The following is a 26,362-nucleotide window of genomic DNA, read 5'->3' on the forward strand; positions in this document are numbered from 1 at the left end:
TATATATATATATATATATATCTATTGGTGATTACCCTCAGGACTACAATTAACCTCTTAAATTTATAAAAAATCTATTTGAAATTAGTACAATCTTAGCTTCAATAATATATAATAACTAAAGAACCGATGCATGAAATTCGTGCACGGGGGGGCTGTTGGGGAGGTTCCTCAGCCTGGTCTGCGCCCTCTCGCAATCCGGAACCCCTCAGGGATGTCTGACTGCCAGTTTAGGCCTGATTGGGCCTAAACTGGTAGTGGGACATCCCTCTCACAATCCAGAACCCCTTGCTCCTAACCACCCATCTGCTCACTCCTTTACTCCTGCCTGCTCGCTCCTTACAACTTGGCTCACCACTCCTTAGTGCTGCCGTGGAGGCGGGAGAGGCTCCTGCCACCACCGCTGCGCTCACCAGCTGTAAGCCCAGCTTCTGGCTGAGCAGTACTCCCACTGTGGGAGTGCACTGACCACCAGGGGGCAGCTCCTGCATTAAGCGTCTGCCCCTGCCCCCTGGTGGTGGTGTGCATCATAGCAACCAGTCGTTCTGGTCATTCCGGTCGTTCCGCCTTAATGGTCGCTGGGCTTTTATATGTATAGATTCTGTTCCTAGACAGCTCCATCCCCACCTTTGTTTTTGTTGTCACAAAATACATCTTTATAATTGTGTGCCCATTAATCTATAACTATTTTTTATGCATTTATATTTTAAACCATGTAGGAAAAAAGTTACAAACCCAAAATACAATAATACTGGCTTTTATATTTACCTATATAATTACTCTTATCGGTGTTCTTTATTCCTTCATATAGCTTAAGTTACTATCTAGTTACATTTCAACCTAGAGAGCTATCTTTACCATTCCTTGTAGAACAGGTCTACTAGCAACAAACTCCTTCAGCTTTTGTTTAAATAGGAATGTTCTGATTTTTTCTTCATTTTTGAAGGACAGTTTTGCTGGATATAAAATTCTTTTCTCTGCATATTTATTTTTTTCCTTTTTTATTGTTTAAAGTATTACAAATAGTACATATGTCTCCTTTTTTTCCCCCCAATTGACCTTCCCCCAGCCTCCCCTACCCCGTCACATGCCCTCACCCCCCTCCCAGTGTCTTGTGCCCATTGGTTATGCTTATATGAATGCATACATGTCCTTCGGTTGATCTCTTACCTCCCCCTGCTCCCCAACCCTCCCCAGCCTTCCCGCTGTTGTTTGACAGTCTGTTCGATGCTTCTCTGCCTACTATTTTTGTTCATTAGTTTATAATGTGCTTTATTATCCATAAATGAGTAAGATCATGTGGTATTTTTCTTTCACTGACTGGCTTATTTCACTTAGCTTAATGCTCTCCAGTTCCAACCATGCTGTTGCAAATGGTAAGAATTCCTTCTTTTTTATAGCAGCGTAGTATTCCATTGTGTAGATGTACCACAGTTTTCTAATCCACTCATCTGCTGATGGGCACTTAGGCTGTTTCCAAATCTTAGCTATTGTAAACTGTGCTTTTATGAACATAGGGGTGCATATATCCTTTCTGATTGGTGTTTCTGTTTTCTTGGGATATATTCCTAGAAGTGGTATTACTGGGTCAAATGGCAGTTCCATTTTTAATTTTTTGAGGAAACATCATACTGTTTTCCACAGTGGCTGCACCAGTCTGCATTCCCACCAGCAGTACACGAGTGTTCCTTTTTCTCCACATCCTCTCCAGCACTTGTTTGTTGATTTGTTGATGACAGCCATTCTGACAGGTGTGAGATGGTACCTCATTGTTGTTTTGATTTGCATTTCTCGGATTAGTGACTTTGAGCATGTTTTCATATGTCTCTTGGCTTTCTGTATGTCCTCTTTTGAAAAGTGTCTATTTAGGTCATTTGCCCATTTTTTGATTGGGTTGTTTATCTTCCTTTTGTTAAGTTGTATAAGTTCCCTGTAAATGTTGGAGATTAAACCCTTATCGGAGATAATATTGGCAAATATGTTCTCCCATGCAGTGGGCTTTCTTGTTTTGTTGATGGTTTCTTTTGCTGTGCAGAAGCTTTTTATTTTGATGTAGTCCCATTTGTTTATTTTCTCCTTAGTTTCCATTGTCTTAGGAGCTGTATCGTTAAATATATTGCTACGACAAATGTCTACTATTTTGCTGCCTATGACTTCTTCTAAAATTTTTATGGTTTCCCATCTTGTGTTTAAGTCCTTTATCCATTTTGAGTTTATTTTCGTGTATGCTGTAAAGTGGTGGTCTAGTTTCATTTTTTTTTGCAAGTATCTGTCCAGTTTTCCCAACACCATTTATTGAAGAGACTGTCTTGACTCCATTGTATGGTCTTGCCTCCTTTGTCAAATATTAATTGCACATAATGGCTTGCATCGATTTCTGGGTTCTCTGTCCTGTTCCACTGGTCTATATGTCTGTTCTTGTGCCAGTACCAGGCAATTTTGAGAACAATGGCTTTGTAGTATAGCTTGATATCTGGTATTGTGCTCCCTCCAACATTGTTGTTCTTTCTCAAGATTGCTGCAGCTATTCGGGGCCTTTTTTTTATTCCAGATGAATTTTTGGAGAATTTGTTCTAGGTCTTTGAAGTATAGCATTGGTATTTTAATGGGGATTGCATTGAATTTATAGATTGCTTTGGGTAGTATGGACATTTTAATGATGTTGATTCTACCAATCCATGAACATAGTATATTCTTCCATTTGTTCATGTCTTCCTCTATCTCTTTTTTCAGCATTCTGAAATTTTCTGAGTACAGGTCCTTTATCTCCTTGGTTAAGTTTATTCCTAGGTATCTTAATTTTTTTGTTATAATAGTAAATTGGATTGCTTTTTTAATTTCTCTTTCTGTGAGTTCATTATTGGTGTATAGAAAAGCCATAGACTTCTGGGTGTTAATTTTATATATGGATATAAAATTCTTAATTGACAATATTTTTCCTGCAGTATTTTAAATATGTCATTTCATTGCCTTCTGACCTCCAGAGTTTCTGAGAATTCAGTTACTAATCTCATTGAAGATTCCCTGTATGTGACAAGTTGCTTCTTACTGCTTCCTCTGCCACCAAGGCTAATACTATACAATTGTGGCTCTTTGTAAGGATACCTTGTTAACTAGTTTTGATGCAAATGCTGCCCATGGGTTTTTGCTTTTGCTATTTGGTTGCTCTATCTTTTCTAAGAGGGGATTCAGGGAAATTAAAAAACCATGGCACCACTGTCACCATCTTCCTAGATTTTAGAGCATATTTTAAAAGCCCTTAGAATTTTTCTACAGAAAATTTTCTTGAACAAAATACCTTAAAAACTGTATAACATTTTCAGAATTAAAACAGGTGAAATAGAAAGAAAAAAAGGATCATTTGGTCTGCTTACCTCAAAAACTCTGAAAAACCTGTATCTTGTTTTATAATCAGTCCATAAGACCACCAAAAAGGCATTAATTGAGATGGTGCTAATCATAATTATCTTAAACAGATTACTCATCATGACTCTCTTCACAAATGCCTGACATTGAGTATCTTTCCTCCTGTCAAAAAGTTGAATAAGAGGTATGATTATCTCACAACACAGCAAGATCCCCAAATAATAAATAGCTTTTTGTAGGGACTAGAGCAGTGATGGCGAACCTATGACACACGTGTCAGAGGTGACATGTGAACTCATTTTTTTGGTTGATTTTTCTTTGTTAAATGGCATTTAAATATATAAAATAAATATCAAAATATAAGTCTTTGTTTTACTATGATTGCAAATATCAAAAAATTTCTATATGTGACACGGCACCAGAGTTAAGTTAGGGTTTTTCAAAATGCTGGCACGCCGAGCTCAAAAGGTTCGCCATCAATGGACTAGATTCTGCTTTCCCCCTTCTGTGAATATAAGTTTATATATACTTTAAAATTGCAATGAAATACTGACTGAATGTCCACTGAAATATGTATGATGATCACTATCCTCATTCAGTTTCTCAGTTCTTTCTCTCTGGACCTCTGAAACAGAATAGTAACCACTCCTTCTCAAACAAACAAAGCATCATCATTATTTACTCATCTGACAAATTTTTATTGAGTTCCTACTACATGCCAGACATTACAGTGGGCACTGGAGGTATAAAATGAGCAAAACTAAATACTGTCGGTCTAGTAAGGAAAACAGGTAATAATCAAATAATCACCCAGACCAGTGCTTACAAATCAAAGAAAATACAAATGCCAATGAACTTTCCCCAAAATGTTCAGCAGCACTACTAATCAGGGAGATGGAAAATAAGTAAAACCATTCTTTTTGTTTATAAAATTAGCAAAGTCTTAATCATGATAATATTTAATGCTGGCAAAAATATAGTGTGTTGGAGCATTCTCATAAACTGCCAGGGGAAATGTAAATTCATACTTTTCTGAAAAGCCTTAGAACTGTTCCTAGCCTCTGACCCAAGGAATCTACCCCAAAAGAATACAATCTGACAAAAGAATACAAACAGTGACGTGGGCCACGTGTGTTTATCCCAGCATTATTTACAGTAGTGAGAACTTAGAAATGATTTAAAAGTCTAACAAAAAGGACTGGTTAAGTAAATTATAGCACATCCATCTCAGGAAATATTATACAGATACTAAAATATGTCTATCCATTTTTCATGGTTTAGAAAAATGTTTATGATCCATTGGGTAGCAAAACACAAAAACAGCCCTTGCTGGGTAGCTCAATTGATTAGAGTGTTGTCCCAATACACCAAGGTTGCAGGTTTGATCCCCGGTCAGGGCACATACAAGAATCAACCAATGAATGCATAAATAAGTAAAACAACAAGTCGATTCCATCTCTCTCTCTCTCTCTCTCTCTCTCAAATCAATAAAAAAAAAATTTTAACACGAAAACAAAATAAGATATAAAATTCTCTACTCAAAATTATCACAACTGTACAAAAATGAGTAGAAGAAAACTTGGCAGGAAATATGCTAAAATATTGATAGTGGTGAGGTTAGAGGTGATTCTTATTCCTGTTTGTTTATATTTACCTGTGCTTTGCAATTTTTCTCTAAGAATATAACTTTTTTTTCATTATATATAACAAATGAACACATTCTCACACAGTAAAAAAGAAATACAGAATGTATATACTTTTATATTGTATAAAAACAAGATATTCAATTTATCTGATTTGAGATAGGGTCAATTATCCAAAAAAAAAAAAGGCATTCAAATTATCTAACACAGTAGTTAACAAAAAAAAGACAAAATGAAGTTAAACTACTCATTCAGTCTACAGGCCAAATAAGAGCATGACTGAATATTTGACTCAACCAGCCAGTCGTGATACTAAAGCCAAAGAAGTAAAATGTTTGGCTGAGCCTTCATAAAACCTCACCAGAGAAACCAGGTTATCGAGGACGTGCCCCTCAATCTAAGAAATGGATGACTGCCTATGGGAAAAGGCTGAGAGCACTGGCACCCTGCTACCGCTGCTATTGCACATTTCTTAATAAGCAATAGAAATAGAGAATATTTACTGAAATGTCCTGAGTCTTTCCCAGAACATCGATGCATTATTCAACAGGGTACTGGGAATGATCCTTGGGCGGATATGATGATATAAACGTTGAGACATTTTCCCAATGTTCAATTTTTATTCCTCGCTTTTGTCGTCTAACAGGAAATCTCTGCTTAGGGATTTCCTCGGCATCTAGATTCCAGAGACCTCAGAGAAGGATCCACGAGGAGAATCTTTGCTTTATGAGGTCATTCTTGGGCATTCTAATACATGACTAGTCCACAGGCCCCTGCCGGGGCAAGCTCCCCAGCCGATCTATGCACAGATCCTCTCTTCCCAAGGAGACTGTGCACCTCAGTTCAGCAAAAACAGTTGTGAGCACACTGCAACTGTCAAGTTCCGGGCTAAAACTGGGAGCCGGAGATAGGCCAGATGAAAACCTCTTCTTCTTCACCAAGTACTCTGATCTGACAGACTAAGGTCCTTAGTACTATGTTCCAATAAGTAGGGGTTATAGAAGAGTGGAAAGCAAGGGGTTCTAAGAGCAAGTGCACAGCACTGGAAACGCCTGGAAGGGCAAGGAAAGGTTTTGATAGGTTTGGAGCTAGAACATAAGAAACAGACGCTAAGTGGGGGCATGGAATGTACACATATGAACCACCTAGACTAGAGTGTAAGGGATGAGCCCATGGGGAGATGTTTTAGGTACAAGAGCAACAGAATTTTTTGCTCTGTTCAATTCTTGGGATTAATATATTTCCCTTGCTTGCCTTCTCCTATCGTCTTTGGTTTTTAAAACAAATCAAGACAAAGGGATCTGGGTAGCCCTGTTGTATTAAATCTTCAGTGGCTCAATTAGTCAAATTCCTGGAAACCTAAGTTCTTGGGCCACAAGAAAAGGAGGTGACCACCCACCACCTCCGCTGTCCCAGGTGTTCTAAAACAAGTGTATATGACCATTCCTTGTAGAAAAGTACTCTTGTAGGCAACCCATATACTAAACTGGGTAATAACATCCTATTTACTCAATTTTTCCACTTAAAATCATCAACAGTCAGCCTAGTAAGTTTGGCTCAGTGAATAGAGCATCAGCCTGCGGACCAAAGGGTCCCGGGTTCAATTCCAGTCATGGTCATGTACCTTGTCCGGGCCCTGGTTGGAGCATGTGCGGGAGGCAACCAATCAATGTGTTTCTCTCACATCAATGTTTCTCTCTGCCTTTCCCTCTCTTTTACACTGTAAAAGATCAGTGAAAAAATATCCTTAGGTGAAGATGAACAAAACAACAAAAAATCATCAACAATCAAGTTTTAAGACTCACTTTGATTAATGTCCCAAGATTCAAACTTTAGTCTCATCTTTTCAATTTATACTCTCTCGCTCAGGAATCAGCTCCTTCTATACCTCTTACTGCCTCCTTTGGTCATATGCCCCCTAATGCCTTCTGGGCTCCAGCCTAACATCCCCAGAGTGGATTCCTAGAGCAGTTGTTCAGAGAGAGACTGAATCAGGTCTGTCTCCACCTGCCCCAATACATCAATGTGCCAAATCCCTTTGGGGGCATATAGAAGGCCCTCAGTGAGTGTGTGCTATATGAATATACAAATGAATGGCACCAGTCAAGTAGCTGAGCATAGTGGAATTCCATCTCCAGGAACTCCAGCTGTACACTTAGCTGTACACTTTTATGTCTTCCAGAGCCATGGGGAAATGAAGAAGAGAATAAGAATGTAAAGAATTCTTCATGATGCCTGGAGGGGTGAGGAATGATGGCCCTCTGAGAGTAGCAGAGAAGGGCCCAGTTGTCCTTAGTGCACTGCTTCCATCAGAAAATCTCTGCTGAGGGATTTCCTCGGCATCCACAGCTAAATGTGGCTCTGAAGTCACTGATGAAGACATGTCACCTGGGAATGGAACTCCAGCTGGTGAATGGAGTCAGAGGTGACAAGCTTATCTGGGTTCACTGAAATCACCCAGACCTTCTCATGGACACGTGGGCATCCTGGGAGGAGAAGCCAAAGGGGGGCCTCTTCTGCCCTTCAGCGGCAACTCACACTCTGCCCGACTTGGGCAGCACCACCTCAGCTGCACACAGCAGGGAAAGTCAGCAGTTAGCAGGCATGGCAGCTTGGTGACTCAAGTCTTTTGGCCAAGAGTCATTCCTTTACTCGTCCCAGTATCTGCCACTGAAACACAAATCTCACATATTAAAGTCAAGCTCTATTTCAGCTCTTGCTGCTCTATAGGAAATTTTACAAAACTGGAAGTTACAGAGTTCAACCAGTATATTTTTGAATGCTAAATTAGACAGTATAAAGACTGCTTCATACCAACACTAGTAGCCCCAATCCTATATAATATAACCCTAATAAGCAAATCGACCAAAAGGCGGAATGAACAGCGGAACAACCGGTCACCATGATGAGCACTGACCACCAGGGGGCAAACACTCAACACAGGAGCTGCCCCCAGTGATCAGTGCACTCCCACAGAGAGCACCACTCAGCCAGAACCCAGGCTCACGGCTGGTGAGTGCAGCAGTGGTGGCAGGAGCCTCTCCCACCTCCACGGCAGCACTAATCAAGCTGAGCAGTAAGGAGCAGCAGGCAGGTGAGCAGTAAGGAGCAAGGGGTCCCAGAATGCGAGAGGGCACAGTCTGGGCTGAAAAAACCCCCCCTTCCCCTGTGCATGAATTTCATGCACCAGGCCTCTAGTACTTTAATAAAAGTTCAGGCTTGTGTTAAAAAATATACATGCTGCTGCTTTTTGTCTAGAACAAAGACATAAAAACCATGTCTAGTCTATGTATCCAAATATTTCCTAAATATTTTTAATGTCAGAAAGTAACCATTATGAAAAGAACTTTCATTTCGGGCTGGCCCTGGTTTGTTACATTGAAGGGGTCATAGGTCATATCTATTTAACTCTTCTCTACTCTAGTGATCATTTAGAAAGAAAATGGAAGAAAACCAAAACTTACCACATCACAGACACCAGTGCCATCACACAAAGATTTGGAACAGAAGGAAACTTGGGGGCCTCCAACCTTGGCAATGTCCTTTCAAGTTGAAATGTCAGTTACTTGAAGCAAGTCTGGGGATTCATTCTGTTACAATTTACCACAATGAGTATTCCCATAAACTTAGTGTAGGACCTTTGATTCTCTATAGTATAAGTTTGTGAGTTCAAGCAGATGTGACACCCTTAACATGAACCTTATGTCAATCCTCCATGTACATGCTAATTAGTAGCTGCATTCTCAGGTCTTCACCATTGCAATTATGAGCCATATCCTGCTTTCTCTAGTGTGCTATATAGGTGTATATTAACAGCCACTGAGTTTAGCCTCTCAGACTTACATTTAAAATAGGAAAAGGTTTCCATTCAGGGTACAGTGAAACAAGTTAAATTATAGCACAAGAGAACAAACAAATCCAGAAGATCCCTGACCCCGTTTTTGCAATAGTCAATGACATGGGGAAGGGAGGAGGGGAAAACAGAGGGGAATTTGCTTGCTCTAGATCAGCGGTTCTCAACCTGTGGGTCGCGATCCCTTTGGGGATTGAACGACCCTTTCACAGGGGTCGCCTAAGACCATGGGAAAACACATATATAATTACATATTGTTTTTGTGATTAATCACTATGCTTTAATTATGTTCAATTTGTAACAATGAAAATTCATCCTGCATATCAGATATTTACATTACGATTCATAACAGTAGCAAAATTACAGTGATGAAGTAGCAACGAAAATAATTTTATGGTTGGGGGTCACCACAACATGAGGAACTGTATTAAAGGGTTGCGGCATTAGGAAGGTTGAGAACCACTGCTCTAGATTGAAAGATTAAGAAAACACAACCAGATGTGGTGGCTGGACTTCATGTGGATCCTGATTAGAACAAAATTACTGTCCAACCACATTTTTTACCTTCAGGGCAATTGATTTTGCCCGGGTATTAGGTAATACCAAGAAATCATGGTTTATTGTTAGGTGTGATAATGGCATTCTGGTTAATACAAGAAAATTACCCTATTTTCTAGAGATATTTACTGAAGGATGTGGGGGTAAAATGAAATGCTATCAGGGAAATACTTTAGCAAAGAAGAAGGAAATGAGGGATTATATGAAGTATCTGGGGCAAAATATTGGTAATTGCTAAATCTACATGATCAGTACATAAGGGTTCAATTTACTATTCACTTTTTAAAAATTAAATTTATTGGGGTAACATTGGTTAATACAGTCATATAGGTTTCAGGTGTGGGTTTCTATGTTACAAGTTCTATATACTGCATTGCGTGCCCACCACCCAAAGATTTGACCCAAAGTCAAATCTTCTCCCATCACCATATATTGGGCAGTATTATTCACTCTTAAAATATTTTTTCATGTTTAAAAACTCATGTAAAAAAAATGAAGTACTGAACTAAAATATTTGGTAATAAAACATAAAAGTTCCTCAAAATCTATAAATAAGAGTTTATAAAAACACAGCTTTGCCTTTTCTTCCAAAAGAATTTTAAGAAGCATAAGTTCTAGCACCCAGGCTCTGGGTCCCCGGCAGCACCGAGTCTGGGTGGCCTTTTTCTCCCCTCCTTGCACACTCCATATCCACAGGGCAAACTGTACCTGCCTCTCCTGGGCCAACAGAACCAGCCAGGAATTAGCTTCAGAGAGCTCAGCCTCCTTGTTATGTTCCTATTGAGTTTCTCAAATTGGAGGCTGGGGAAGGGTGGGGAGGGGAAGGTTTGCTTGTTGTAATGCAGAGTGAATTTTCTGGCCTCTAATGTGAGGTGGGTTTCAAAGATGATTCCTATTAAATCCTCCCACAATAATGCTTTGAAAGATTAACACGTGTTCCTTGGATGAATATATGTATACATTCTTTTAATCTACATTCTAAGCTCATTAATAAGTACATTTCTGAGTTCCTTCAAAGAATGCTTATTGCAATTTTTAAATAATAGATTACTTTATATTCCATTTTACTCCTGTCAGTAAAACAAGGAGTAAATAGAGTTCATTACTGGATAATACCCAAGTAGTTTCTAGCTCAACGGCTATGAACCTTCAGTTCAGAGGTCAGAGGTTCTTGTCCTCTTCCTTCAACTGCCTGCCTGAAAAGTAAGAATAAAATACAAGACAGCTCACCCAATTTTTGTGACTTTGTAAATCTAATTAATAACAGCAGCTAAAGAATCAATTTTAACTTCATAAGAATTGTTACAGATGGTTACAACCCTTTACCTACAGAGTTTATCATTCTTTTTCTACCTTACAACTATTCTCTAACACAATGCATTTGTAAAGTCAACATAATCACTTGAATTTCCAGGTTATAAAATGTGTGAATGCTCCTCCATCCCAATTTCTGGTCTTTAAAAATGCTACTTCTCTTTTTCAATACTGTATTATTAATACAATTACCTCGGTTGGTATGCCTTATATATGTGACTTAGATATAATGAAAAATACCTCAGGCTCAAATTTAAATCATTTTGTATTTAAGCACTGATTTTACAAAATGTGGTAGAAAGGTGAACTAAATTTTCAGCTTAATTTGTTCATGTAAATCACCCTCAAAGTACATTACACCTAAGATGTGTATAAGATTTTACAAGCATTTTGAAAGAAATCACAAAGAAGCAGCTGCTTTTTCAATAAACTTGGCCAGCTTCACGTCTCTTTTGGTCAGTTGACCACAGTCATGCGAGGTGAGAGTTATCTGGACCTAAGAAAGAAAGAAGCAGTTTTTAAAACCCTGACCTGCGATTCGTGGTATACTGCTTTCGTGGTTCAGAAATCAATCTATTATGCAACATTCATATTTAAGAACTGGTCAGAGTAAATTATTTAGAAAACATGAATAAATAGGACATTTCCAAAACCCAGTAAACTCCAGGGGCACAGTCAGCTTCAGGCTGGCCCCAGCAGCTGCCCAGGGATGAAAAAGTTCTCTCATACGAAGGGCAATTCAGCTGCCAGAATCTCAAATTTTGTCTCTTGAAAAAAAAAAAGAGAGAGAGAGAGAGAGAGACTGACTGAGATTTCATTTGAACTCCCATTACTTTAATTATACCCACTATTTTCAGGACGTTGAGAAAAACCAAGCTATCAAAGGTAATATCTTTGCAACATTAAAAAGGCCCATTTCCAAATTAGGAAAGTGAGGTGGGTGTGGGATGAAAGAATAGACTCTTGCTTCTCTGCAAATCAATTAAAAGGCAAAAGCAAAGTTATGGGCAAGGAGAGGCAACTGTGAAAGAAAAGTTTATCCTGATACCTACATGCTCTGAATTATTCCAATAAATCACAAAAATATGAAATTTTCTCTTTATTCAAAGAGGACTTTCAAAGAGAAAAGAGAACCCCAGAAAAAACTAGATAAATTCTAAATGGTATGACCATAGGCAAGGACACTTTTTGAGGGGTATTCTTCTCACTATGCCCCTTTAAAATTAATTGATGAAGTCTTTTCAGTCTGCTGTTTGTCTTAAGAAGGTCAGTTCCCACTGCAGAAACAGCATTTAATAAAGTTATTATTTAAAGAACAGCTTTTGAGCAAATTTACCTCGAGATATTTACTTCCGATTTTTTCAATAATTTACCTTAATAGGGTTTAACATTTTATCTGCATGGCTGATATTCAAGTTTAATTCAGGAGCCTAATATGGCCCAACTTTCATATTAGTTTCAACAGAAGACAAACATGAAAATAAAGGGCTTAGTCACGGTTCTCTTGAGCAGATCTGAAAATTTGTTACTAAATTGCAATAATACACAGGGGTTCTGAGAAAAAAAAAAAAGAATACTTTCCTAAACACAATGACATTTAGCTGTACAGGATGACAAGGAAGAAAGAGATTTCCTAAACTCCATAATTCAGGTGATCCCAAAATAAGGCAATTTCATTACCTTGTTATAGGCATTGAACCATTCCGGGTGATGATTCATCTTCTCTGCTTGTAGAGCAACTCGAGACATAAAGCCAAAGGCCTGCATAAGATGAAGTCGAAAGTGATTACTGGCACTGCCCTCTGCCCTGGACCTGAGAGAGACCCCAGAGCAATCCAACCAGATAAAGACACGGCTAGGGTCCTGAGGGAAGCCTGGAGAAACCAAATATGAAAGGGACTGCTCTCCGCAGAGCTGGGTAACGGTGTAGCAGGACCATGACCTGCTGCTCGATGGTGAAAACAATCAGGCTCAAATAAACAAAGCAGGAAATTGGTCTCACCCAGTGACCTGTCTGGACTGTTTAATTGTCCTCAGGACTAGACTCTCCAAAACAGCCCGGGAATAATTTCCCTTTAACCAGTGCCCTGGACCCCAACTCTTAGGAGCCACTTTTCTGGCAGCACTGCTCTTCTGTTTTTAGTGACTGGGCTGTTAACAAGGTATCAACCTCAGGACTATGGAAGAATGTCTTTTGAGTGTGTCTCAAACCCAAAGCACTGACAGAAATGAACAACTTCCCTATTCTGTCTCTCGGGCAGGTCAGGAGGGGGTGAAACTCTTTTTATTGACATCCAGAATGAAACAAAAGTTTGGCTTGCCTGCTGGGGTCTTCTTGCCGCTGCCCAGCATTGGCAATTCAAGCAGAAAGTGCCCCAGCTTTTGGCAGAGCCCACAGGCGGAGGGCTCTGTCTTCATACCACAGGGAAAGTGCAAACTTAATTTTAAAAAGCAGAAGGCAGCCCAGGCCAGCATGGCCCAGTGGTTGAGCAACGACCTATGAACCAGAAGGTCATGGTTCAATTCCCAGATAGAGTACATGCCTGGGTTGTGGACTTGATCCCTAGTGTGGGGCGTGTGGAGGCAACCAATCAATGATTCTCTCTCATCATTGATGTTTCTATCCCTCTTTCTCTCTTCCCTCCTCTCTAAAATCAATGAAAAAATATACATATTTTTTTAAAAAAGCAGAATGCAAACTTGTCCTGAGAGGGGAAAAAACTTTTTTTCCTGCTTTCAAATTTTTATGAGGTGAATTGCAAACAATAGGAGAGTCTGTCTCTATTGTGCCCAGAAGGCAAAAATACTTGGTAAGACTCAGGTAAGGTCACATTAATCACTAAGGTACAGTGGAATTCACAAAGCAGTCCCCATTACAGCCACAGAAATAAATATTTAACTTCATTACCCCATCCAGAAAAACCAATCTGATGTTAGTTGCGCTGTTTTTGGATCACCAAAAGACAAAAGAGCGCATTTCCAAGTTAAAAGTGAGAAATATGGAAGATGCCATTTTAAATAATTTCATTCATAATAGTTCCTATCTCAGAAGTCACTTTATTCAGGATAAATTTCCATTTTGACATTTAAGGCCTAAAGGAAGGAAATTCAAGCAAAATCCACTTAACCAAGTATGGAATTATCAGTGGGAAAGCACTATTCCCTCTCTACCCCTTCTCATTGCAACAGTTCTCCCCACCCCATGCACAGTTTCGCTTTCCATGGTTTCAATTACAGCGGTCAACCACGGTCTGAAAATATTAAATGGAAAATTACAGAAATAAACAATTCATAAGTTTTAAATTGTGCACTGTTCTCAGTAGTGTGATGAAACCTTGCATTGTCCCGCTCATCCTGCCCAGGACATGAATCATTCCTTTGTCCAGCATATCCACACTGTATACACTACCCGCCCATTAGTCACTTAGTAGCTGTCTCGGTTATCAGACCAGTCATCAAAGAGAAAGAGACCACAGTCACATAACTTTTATTATAATATACTAGAGGCCTGGTACACAAAATTCGTGCACGGGTAGGGTCCCTAAAGGCCAATCTGTGAGGCAACAGCAGGGTGATCTGGCGGGCCCCCGCTGGCACCTGCCTTGGCCAGCCTGGCACTGCCTGCTTGCCGGCCCCGCCCCCCACCACCGCTGCCGGTGACCTCCCTCTGCGAGGTGACCAGTGGGGCGATCACGGACCCCCACTGGCACCCACCTTGGCTGGCCTGGCGCCTGTGAGCTGGGGGGAGCTCCTACATTGAGCATCTGCCCCTTGGTGGTCAGTGCACATCATAGCAACCGGTTGTTCTGCCAGTCGTTCTGCCATTCAGTCAATTTGCATATTAGGCTCTTATTATATAGGATTGTTATAATTGTTCTATTTTATTATTAGTTATTGCTGTTAATCTCTTACTGTGCCTAATTTATAAATTAAACTTTATCAGAGGTATGTATGTATAGGAAAAACATTATATATATATATGGTTCAGTACTATCTACAGTTTTAGGCATCCATAGAGGTCCTGGAATGTATTGTCCACAAATAAAGAAGAATACTGTAATCTGATTTTCTAGACTATGTGAGGGGAAGGGACAAGTCAAATGTGAAAGTCAGTTTTAATTATTCAAACACAGAGTTAACTTGTATTAAATGATGCATGAGAATTTTTACTGTTTGTCTATAATGCCTTATTCTTGTTTAGCTTTAGAATACTTACAAGATTAACCACCTCTGAGAGATAGTAATGTAGTCATTAAGGATATGTGCTTTTGAGCTAGTGAGTTCTGGATTCAAATCCCAACTCTACTACTTAACTGCCATATAATTTACCTCTAAACCTTAGTTTTCTCATCAGTAAAATGGGGATAATAATAAAAAGTTCATGTTATCTGAGTGGGGGGTGGAATGGGGGGGAATGTGGGGATAAGGACACATATGTAATAACTTAATCAATAAAACAATTAAATTTTTTAAAAAGTTCATGTTATCATTCTAACAAAAAATAAGACAGGGGATATCAATGCACTTGGCACAGCACAAGGCACAGAGTAAAAGTCAATAATGGCACATACTGCTACCACTGCTGCTTCTGGCCAAACTTAACAAAACATAATGATGGATGACAAGCCTTCCCAAGCCCTGAGAATCTAAGATTCCAGTTGCTGTCTCCCAGAAGAATAGCCCTTTCCTTTTTCCATGTGTCAGGACTAGAGATTGATACACATATATCTGACAATAGATAATATACTGTAGGGTAACACTATGATGAACATTTACTGGGAGAGAAACCAAGATGGCGGCATAGGTAAACACCGGAAATTGCTGCCTCGCACAACCACTTCAAATATACAACTAAAAGACAAAACGGACATCATCCAGAACCACAGGAAGGCTGGCTGAGTGGAAATTCTACAACTAGAAGGAAAGAGAAAAGCACACTGAGACTCAGAGGAGGTGCGGAAGTAAAGTGCAGAGGTACGGAGGCTCACGCCAAAAGGGCTGGCGGCTGAGGACGCGGCGCACGTGGAGAGGGCTGGCGGCTGAGGACGCGGCACATTTTTCAATCGGGAGAGAGTCTCAAGCTCCCAACTGCTCTGAACTCCAGTTCCAGGTGTGTCCCAGACTCATACGGGGAGAAACTGGACTGTCTGGCATCGGGCAGAACTCAAGGGCGGCTTTCTCTCAGAGGTGCTTGCAGCGATTACCGGGACACTGAGACCCGGGGCCTCTTAGGGTAGGACTGGGGAGCAGCCATAGCTGCTTGCTCTGCTCTGTTGATCCCCTGAGACCCCGCACCACCCAAGCTGTGCACAGAGGCTTTTGCATATGAAAGGCCTGGCCCTTTGCAACCTGAAAATTACCTAACAAACTGTAGCTGAGTCAGAGAGACCCAGAACTTCCAAAAGAAGGTCCAAGGCCCCACAGCAGCTTGCACTGCTTCACAGCTGGGCCTCATCTGGGCACCTCCAAATCCCAAACAAAGAAGAGGAATCTCTCCATAGCTCCTGCTGGGTAGCCTCAGGCAGAGGCTAAATTACACCTCCTTAGAGATCCAAGAGCCAGTGTACCCAGTGGTCAGAGTGGGACCATCCAGATTACAACTCCTCAGATCCATAAGGGACACACTCAGGGGGCAGACTCAGTGAGCACCAAAGCCCCACTGAAGCAAGTCTTGCCCCAGAAGGGTGTCTCCAGCTCAGAAGTTCTCCCACTGTAGACACAGCTGATTCTCAGAGCCAATTGGCCTGGAGGTCAATTCCTCCCAGTGATACCTACAACAAGCAAGGCTTAACTACAACAAGACTGTGCACAAAGCCCACAAAGGGGTACACCAAGAGTGTCCACCTCAGGTAATTGGGGAGGCTGAGCCACTGGGACCTACAGGACACCTAGCACAGAAAGCCACTCTATCAACACAGGGAAGCATAAAAAATGCGGAGACAAAGAAACAAGTCACAAATGACAGAAATGGAGGATAGCAAACTACTGGATATAGAGTTCAAAACCACACTTTTAAGGTTTTTCAAGAATTTTCTAGAAACCGCCGATAAATTTAGTGAGACCCTCAAGAAATCTAGTGAGACCGCCGATAAATGTAGTGAGGCCCTCGATAAATCTAGTGAGACCCTCGAGGTTATGAAAAAGGACCAACTAGAAATTAAGCATACACTGACTGAAATAAAGGATATTATGCAGAGTTCCAACAGCAGACTAGAGGATCGCAAGAATCAAGTCAAAGATTTGAAATACAAAGAAGCAAAAATCACCCAACCGGAAAAACAAAAAGAAAAAAGAATCCAAAAATATGAAGATAGTGTAAGGAGCCTCTGAGATAACTTCAAGCGTACCAACATCCGAATTATGGGGGTGCCAGAAGAAGAGAGAGAGCAAGATATTGAAAACCTACTTGAAGAAATAATGACAGAAAACTTCCCCTACCTTGTGAAAGAAATAGGCTTACAAGTCCAGGAAGTGCAGAGAACCCCAAACAAAAGGAATCCAAAGAGGACCACACCAAGATACATCATCATTAAAATGCCAAGGGCAAAAGACAAAGAGAGAATCCTAAAAGCAGCAAGAGAAAAACAATCAGTTACCTACAAGGGAATACCCATACGACTGTCAGCTGATATCTCAACAGAAACTATGCAGGCCAGAAGAGAGTAGCAAGAAATATTCAAAGTGATGAATAGCAAGAACCTACAACCTAGATTACTCTACCCAGCAAAGCTAACATTCAGAATTGAAGGTCAGATAAAGAGCTTCACAGATAAGAAAAAGCTAAAGGAGTTCATCACCACCAAACCAGTATTATATGAAATGCTGAAAGGTATTCTTTAAGAAGAGGAAGAAGAAGAAAAAGGTAAAGATACAAATTATGAACAACAAATACACATCTATCAACAAGTGAATCTAAAAATCAAGTGAATAAATAATCTGATGAACAGAATAAACCGGTGAATATAATAAAATCAGGGGCATAGAAAGGGAGTGGACTGACTATTCTCGGGGGGGTGGGGGGGGCGGAGTGTGGGGTGTGGGAAGAGACTGGACAAAAATTGTAGACCTATGGATGAGAACAGTGGGTCGTGGCGGTAAGGGCAGAGGGTGCGGTGGGAATCGAGTGGAGGGGAGCTATGGGGGGGAAAAAGAGGAACAACTGTAATAATCTGAACAATAACGATTTAATTTTTTAAATATACAATAAAATAAATAGAAAAATTAAAAAAAAACATTTACTGGGGAAAACAGCTTAATGACAACAAGTGAGATGGACAGTCAGTCACTGCGCAACTCCTTAAACCCCTGTAGCCACAGTTTCTTTGAACCATGTTATCCTAAAAGGTCCAAAGTGATACTTAGAATCCCTTACCATTTCCCAAGAGCCAAATGGATCAAATGGATGATTTTAACATGGTCAGAAGTGCTCCTCAAATCTTGGACTACAAGTAAGCATACTAGCAAAATCTATTTCATCACAGATATGACTTAAAACAGAACATCCATATACAATGTAAAAAGGGAGGCTCATCCAAAGACCCTCTAACTTTGTATTTTCCTAAGCTTTATATAATTCCCTCAACCATCATCTAATATTTGCATTTAATAAAATATCACAAAACCATTTACACAAGATTTACTCCTAATAAACCATTTACACAAGATTTACTCCTAATTCTTGCTTAGGGAAAGAACACAAACTACTCTTGGAACAAAGAGGCTATTCCATAACTCTTCTTCCATATAACGAAACCAAATAATCCCCAAAATATTTATTTTAAATCCACAAATTAAAAACATCCTGAACAATACACATCCAAATTAAAGAATTTCTGTAAAAAAAATGAGTGGGTAGGAGAGGAGAAAAGCAAAACCTCATAGGAGAATTCTGATTATCTGAAACATCATAAAGAAAGAATATGACTCAACAGCAAGCTTAGCAGATGGTGAACAGCATCTGTCCCTTCTTGCTAAGATTTTTTACAGTCCTCGCTACTTATTACCAGGATGCCAGTTGGAATCTAAAGGCCCTGAACTAGCTAAAAGTACAGGCTCTCTAAAACCATTCCTTAAAGTTCTAATCACTATGTTATACACCTGAAACTAATATAATATTGTATATCAACTGTAATCAAAAAATGAAAAATTATTTTTTTAAAAGAAGCTGAAAACAGCCCAAGGCAGAACAGACATCACTAACTATCCATTAAGAATTTACAGAACAGGACTGAAAAAATGGGCAAAATAAAGTAGAAATCAATAACAGTTTATAAGAATTCAAAAATCTAGAAAACAAAGTAGATTTAATATATAGACAATTATTATCAATAAGAGAACCAAAATTCCCAGAAAAATTATAAATGTAAGTCAAGAAAATTTTCCAGAAATGAGATTTTAATCTATAGATGGTAAGAATTCAACCAGTATATACAACCATTAAAGAAGAAGAAAGCCGAAACCGGTTTGGCTCAGTGGATAGAGCGTCGGCCTGCGGACTGAAAGGTCCCGGGTTCGATTCCGGTCAAGGGCATGTACCTGGGTTGCGGGCACATCCCCAGTAGGAGGTGTGCAGGAGGCTGCTGATCGATGTTTCTCTCTCATCGATGTTTCTAACTCTCTATCTCTCTCCCTTCCTCTCTGTAAAAAATCAATAAAATATATTTTAAAAAAAAAAAGAAGAAGAAAAAAATCCTTTGAAGAAAAAAAAAAGATCAATTAACCTCTAAGGATAAAAAGAATCTGATTGACTTCAACCTTCCACACAGTAACTTCAAAATAGAAGTCAGATGAGCAATGCTTATCAAGATTTTAGGAAACGAAAGTGCAAAAAAAATTTATACCTAGCTAAATTGAAGTGTTCAAAATTAATGCGAGACATAAAATTTTTAATGCAGTAATTCAGGGAATAATTCCCATTCATCCTTCTTGAGGAAACTTTTATTTAAAAAGGGTGAAATATAAGTAACTAAGAGATGAATAGAGAAACCATACCAAAGGTATTGGCAGTGGGCAATAAATTCACTCAGCTCTAGAAATATATTTAAAACAATTGTGGAGGTTATAGACACAGAATGAAATGCAAGTTATAAACTATTAAAAGGGTTGAAGGAAAAAGGAGAAGAAATAGGGTAGATGAAAGTTTTAAAAATCTTGAAAGCTGAGATCAATTGTTACAGACGTATGTATATTTAAAGGTATAAAATATAAGAACTAAAAATAATATGAACTAAAATTATCTGGTGAAGGGAAACTAGAAGTATAATTCTGATATTGCTTAGTGGGAGACCACTATATAAAGAAATGTTATCTAAATGCCATCTAAAGAAATAGAGGATTAAATTTGCCATGTAAAATTATAGGTATAATAGTATCCACTAGATTCTAGAAGAACCAAAACAAAAATAAAAACATTCACAATTAAGTAAAGAAAAACATAATTAAAATGAAGCAAAGAAAACACAATTCATATTATGATTTAAATTATGGGAGGAAAAAGTTTATTGGTTTTATAAGACCAAACATCTTTCCAATCAATAAACTAAAAAACCTAAATCCAACCAATTAAAAGAAAACTTTACAATGCATCTCAAAGCAAACCTCAACCACTGAAAATAAAAGGACACAGGAAAATGTGGAAAAAAATGTTTTAAGAAATCATAAAGGTAATTTACAGTTATAAAGTATATCTACAATGAAGATTGAATAATTGTGAATATCTATACTACAAATAGCATCAAAAATCAAGAGGCAGGCCCTGGTCAGTATGGTTCAGTTGTTTGGAGCATCCTCCTGTACAGCAAAAGGTGAAGGGTTCAATTCCTAGGCAGGGCACATACCCAGGTTACAGGTTCTATCCTTGGTCCAGGCACGTGTGAAAGGCAACCGATAGATGCTTCCTCTCTCTGAGATCAATAAAATAATAATAATAACAAATAAAGTACAGCAGTTCTTTTTCTTTAAAAAATCAATGAGGCAGAAATTACAGAAATATAGGATAAATAGAAACATGTGTAGTTAGATACTTTAATTCACATCTCTTAATCCATGGCAGATTAAGCAAACAAAAGTAAGGATATGGACTACTTAAACACATAGTTTAAAAGGTAGAACTAATTGATATATTTTAAACTCTAAAAATTAAGAACATAGCTTTTATTTATTTTTACATCATCTGTCCGTCATCCTTCCACACAGTAACTTCAAAATAGAAGTCAGATGAGCAATGCTTATCAAGATTTTAGGAAACTTTATTCAGTACTAGAGGCCCAATGCACAAAATGCATGCACTCGGGTGCTGGGGGGAGGGTCTCTCAGCCCAGCCTGCGCCCTCTCACAGCCTGGGACCCCTTGGGGGATGTCCACCTGCTGGCTTAGGCCTGCTCCCCAGGGGACCGGGACTAAGCTGGCAGTGAGACATCCCTCTGGCAGCCCGGGTGCCCTTGGGGAGATGTCAACCTGCCAGCTTAGGCCCACTCCCCAGGGGATCAGGCCTAAGCTGGCAGTCAGACATTCCTCTGGCAGCCTGAGAGCCCCGGGGAGCAGGCCTAAGCTGTAGTTGGACATCCTTAGCACTGCTGAGGAGGCAGGAGAGGCTCCCGCTACTGCCGCTGTGCTTGCATCTGTCAGCCTGGCTTGTGGCTGAGCGACGCTCCCCCTGTGAAAAGCGCACTGACCACCAGGGGGCAGTTCCTGCATTGAGTGTCTGCTCCCTGGTGGTCAGTGCACATCATAGCGACTGGTTGTTCCTGGTCATTCCGTCGTTAGGGTCAATTTGCATATTACCCTTTTATTATATAGAATTATGTAATAATTGTCATGTTACTTAACAAGTAATTATTTTCATACTATACTTTCATACTTAACAAGTAATTATTTTCATACTGATATACTCTCTCCCGCTCTTATTTTTAATCCTCACCTGAGGACATGCTTATTGATTTTAGAAAGAGAGAAAGGGGGAGAGAAACATCAATGTGAGAGACAAACATTGATCAGTTGCCTTCAGCATGTGCCCCAACCTGGTATCAAACCCACAACCTTTCAGAGTACAGGATGATGCTCCACCAACTGAGCCAACCAGCCAGGGCTATATATTTTTCCAATTAAGTATTTTTGTTAATGAGACTTCAGATGAACAAAATGGAATCCAGAATAGCCAGAGAACTGACTTTGCTTGAATTCCAATCACTCAAAAAATGCCCATGTCAACTTGATTGATGATACCAGACAGTGGGAACACTTCTACTAGTCTGCTCTTTCTTCTCATAACTTGCTACTTTCATATCCTGGATTCAAACTGTTTGTTATGACATTCCAGATAAAATAACCACTGAATGGTGTGTTCTTAGTCCTAAAAGGGTTAGATATTTGGTCAAGTGACTACATTTAATTCTGGTAGATTATCTTAGTTACTTGGTACATACTTATTGGAGCTCACAAAACAGGCCTATACCTAGTTTGGTGAAGCCTAATTGCTCCTTCCAAAAATTTGCCAGCAGTTTGATCAGCAAGTCACTAGCATTGTGCACCATCATCATCACCATCATCATCCTTTCCTTTTCAACTTCATTGAGTAATTAGCAAATTCCTTGAAGGATTCAGAGTACTGAAAACTGAAAGTCTAAGAAAAGGGTACATGATCATGGGTAGGTGCTGGTGAGAACCCTCTTCCAGATTGCATACAGCCAACTTCTTGTTATATCCCCTCCTGACAGAAAGAAAGAATATAGCTTTTAACACTTCCATCAAATATCCATATGATGGATAATATCCATCTATAGAACATGAACATATATTAGCCCACACAAAAAAAATCGCAATAAATTCCAAAAAGTAGAAATAGTACTGACAACATCTACACTAATAAAAGGGAAACATGCAAACTGGTGTCACTCCTATACGCCCACCAGCCAATCAGAGCAACTATGCAAATTAACCCAACAAAGATGGCGGTTAATTTGCATATGCAGGCACGGAGCGAAGACTGAAGGCTCCGGCCAGAGTGAAGACTGAAGACTGAAGACTGAAGAGGCTTGGCTTCTCCGCTGCGGCCACAGCCGAGAAGCCAAGCCTTGCTGAGGCCACAGCGGAGAAGCCAAGCCTCACTGCAGCCGGACAAAAGGCCTGGGTCCCTGGTGCCGGAGGAAAACCGGTGCCAGCAGCCAGGCGAAGGAAGGCCTATTGCGCAAATCTTCATGCAACGGGCTTCTAGTTCAATAATAAAAATATTAACAGTCCTGGCCAGTGTGGCTCAGTTGGTTAGAGCAGTGGTTGGCAAACTCATTAGTCAACAGAGCCAAATATCAACAGTACAACGATTGAAATTTCTTTTGAGAGCCAAATTTTTTAAACTTAACTATATAGGTAGGTACATTGTTATTAACTTAATTAGGGTACTCCTAAGCTGGCCTTTGCTAAAAACTTCCTCAATCTGATTGAGGTACGTTCGCTGAGGTCGACCCCTTCCAACTCTCCCATCCACACTTGTCTTGTATACTTGTTTCAGATAGACGAGTGTGGATGGGAGAGTTGGAAGGGGTCGACCTCAGCGAAAGTACCTCAAAACAATGTACCTCCCCCGCTATGCGTATCCCGCAGCCTGCCTGTGCCATGTCTCCCGTCGCCCGACCGACCGACCGACCCCCCCCACTTCTTCTAACGCCACTTCTTCAAAATAGACTCGCCCAGGCCAAAAACCGACTTCTGCACATGGGCCACGAAGTTTAAATCGCACTGTACATGTGCGCCCGCACATGGTATTTTGTGGAAGAGCCACACTCAAGGGGCCAAAGAGCCGCATGTGGCTCGCAAGCCACGGTTTGCCGACCACTGGGTTAGAGCATCATCCCCTGCACCAAAAGACCATAGGTTCAATTCATGGTCAGGACACATACCCAGGTTGCAGGTTTAATCCCCAGTCAGGGCATGTATAGGAGGCAACTGATCGATGTCTCTTTCTCTTTCTTCTCTCTCTCTCTCTCTCTCTCTCTCAGCCCCCCTTCCTCAGGGCATGTACAGTAGGCAACTGATCGATGCTTCTTTCTCTCTCTCTCTCTCTTTCTCTCTCTCTCCCTCCCCCTTCCTCTCTCTCTAAAATTAATGAAAAATATATCCTCAGGTGAGGATAAACAAACAAACAAACTACAACCCAAAAGTTATAAAAAGTACTACATGGAAATTTTAAATCCTTCTTTTAAAAATCTTGACTCAAAAAAAAAAACAAAAATCTTAAGTCAAAGAAGACATTAAAACTAAAATAAAAATGAATGTAATAAGTACTACATACAGGGATACATCTAAAGCAATAATCAGAGTAAATATTTTAAATACTTAAATACCTTAATGAACACAATTGAATAAAAATAAATATATTGCCCCACCAGTATAAGTCAGCGGTTGAATGTCGACCCATGAATCAGGAGGTCATTGGTTCAATTCCCAGTCAGAGGACATGCCTGGGTTTCTGGCTAGGCCTCAGTCCCCAGTGGGTGTGGGCAGGAGATGGCTGATTGATGATTCTCACTCATCATTGATGTTTCTATCTCTCTCTCCCTCTCCCTTCCTCTCTCTCTAAAATCAATAAAAACATACTTTTTAAAATATATAAATAAATATACTAAGCACCCAATCAAGAAGGTAAAAAAATAACAACAAAATAAATTTAAGGAGAACAGGAAAGGATATAAATAAAAAGAAAAGTAGATATAAATGAATTAGAAGTGAGAAAAATAATAAAACTAATAAATCAAAATGCTGTATCTGAAAAAGTTATACAATAGAAAATAGGTTACTCCATCTAAAACAAAATAAAAACAAAAACAATGAGAGAGAGCACAGGTAAACAAAAGAGGAAATGACAACAGGGAAGTAACTACAGATAAAAGAGATTTTAAAACATACCAAAAAAAAGGTGTAGGCAAATACAAAGTTAACTCAAATTTTATAACATAGGTAAAATAGTTCTCTGAGAAATAAAAATTATCAAAACTGACCCCAGAAGAGAAAAATATCTAAACAATTAAACAACTATCAAAGAGAAATGTGTCTAAGAGTAACACCAAAAAGTTAGTTCCCAATCATTTCACAGAGGAATTCTAAAAAACCTTAAATCAAGTTAACTCTAATACTAAACTGTTCCAGAGCATAGAAAAAGAACATTTCCAAGTTATAAACTATCATAACACTGTCTCCAAGTTCCCACAGAGATAGCATATAATAATGAAAATGTAGATTGATCTCATATTTATTAAAATCTTAATAAACAAAACCTAGCAAAACACTGAAAGAACAAAACACCATGAACAAATAGGATTTATTCTGAGAATGCAAGGATGGTTCAATATTAGGTAATATATTGACATAATTTATCATATTAATCAAAAATTCATATGACTTCTGAAAAGATACTTAATAAATTCAATATTTATTATATATTAAAATTCTTTTTTTTAATATATTTTATTGATTTTTTACAGAGAGGAAGGGAGAGAGACAGAGAGTTAGAAACATCGATGAGAGAGAAACATCGACCAGCTGCCCCCCACACATCTCCCACTGGGGATGTGCCCGCAACCCAGGTACATGCCCTTGACCGGAATCGAACCTGGGACCCTTCAGTCTGCAGGCCGACACTCTATCCACTGAGCCAAACCGGTTTCGGCTAAAATTCTTTTAAAAATTTTTTTGTTTTAGAGAGAGAGAAGTGGAGGGTGGAGGGTGGAGGGAGAGAGAAACATCACTTTGTTGTTCCAGTTATTTATGCATCATTGGTTGCTTCTTCTATATGACCTGACCAGAAATTGAACCCACAACCTTGGTATATCAGGACAACACGCTAACCAACACAGCCAAGCCCTATATTAAAATTCTTAATGAAATAAGAATATATGAACCCCTCTTTAAATGATTAGAATATATTCTTAATATCATTCTTAATAAGAAAACACTAGAATTCCCATTAAAGTCAAGAATAAAACAAAGAAGTCAAAATAAGTCAACAGAAGTTTTATATAATTAACTAATTAGAAAAAATATTGGAAGAAAACATCCCATTTACAATGGAACCAAAATTTATCTAGGAGTAAACTTAATAAGAAATGTATAAGTTCCAAAGTGGTTTAAAGAAAACTTTAAACCACTACTAAAACATAGACAAATCTTACATTAAAATTATTTTCCTGTATGGGAATAAAAACCATACAACAAACAAATTAAAAGACACACAACAAATTGTATCTGTGGTACTTATTTCCTTAACATATAAAGCGCTCCTACAAATTAATAAGAAAAAGACCAACCACTTGATTTTTTTAAATGGACAAAGGACATAATAGACATAACAGAAAAGAATTGTCTTTAAACATAAAAACTGCTCAATTTCATACATGATAAAGGAAGCATAAATTTAAACTACGCTTTATGTCCATTATATCTCAATAAAGCTGAGGGGGGAACTAAGTTAAACCTGTTTGGTAAAGATCAAAGATTTCGATAATATTCTGTTGGTGAAGATAGAAGAGAAGGGGCACTCTCGTGCATTGCTGGTGAATATAAACTGATAATAATCACCACAGAAGAAAATATGACAATATATATCAAAATTTTAAATACCCATGACCTTAGGTAAAAA

General features: G+C 39.1%; 1 protein-coding gene across 5 annotated transcripts in view; it reads right to left on the minus strand.

The window, feature by feature from the left end:
- Positions 1-10,654: 10,654 nt before the first annotated feature.
- LOC102421748 (pterin-4-alpha-carbinolamine dehydratase 2) overlaps positions 10,655-26,362 on the minus strand; it is a 53,613-nt gene continuing 37,905 nt past the window's right edge. For all 5 annotated transcript variants that reach the window (XM_014453899.2, XM_014453900.2, XM_014453897.2 and 2 more), the window contains 2 exons: positions 12,415-12,495; positions 10,655-11,230 (listed from right to left, as the gene is read on the minus strand). In XM_014453899.2, the coding sequence (XP_014309385.1) occupies positions 11,135-11,230; positions 12,415-12,483 (165 nt within the window). In that variant the 5' untranslated portion in view covers positions 12,484-12,495 and the 3' untranslated portion in view covers positions 10,655-11,134. The remainder of the gene's footprint in view (positions 11,231-12,414; positions 12,496-26,362) is intronic.

Source organism: Myotis lucifugus, unplaced genomic scaffold (genome assembly GCF_000147115.1).
Source record: "Myotis lucifugus unplaced genomic scaffold, Myoluc2.0 scaffold_28, whole genome shotgun sequence".
NCBI classification, from domain to species: Eukaryota; Metazoa; Chordata; class Mammalia; order Chiroptera; family Vespertilionidae; genus Myotis; species Myotis lucifugus.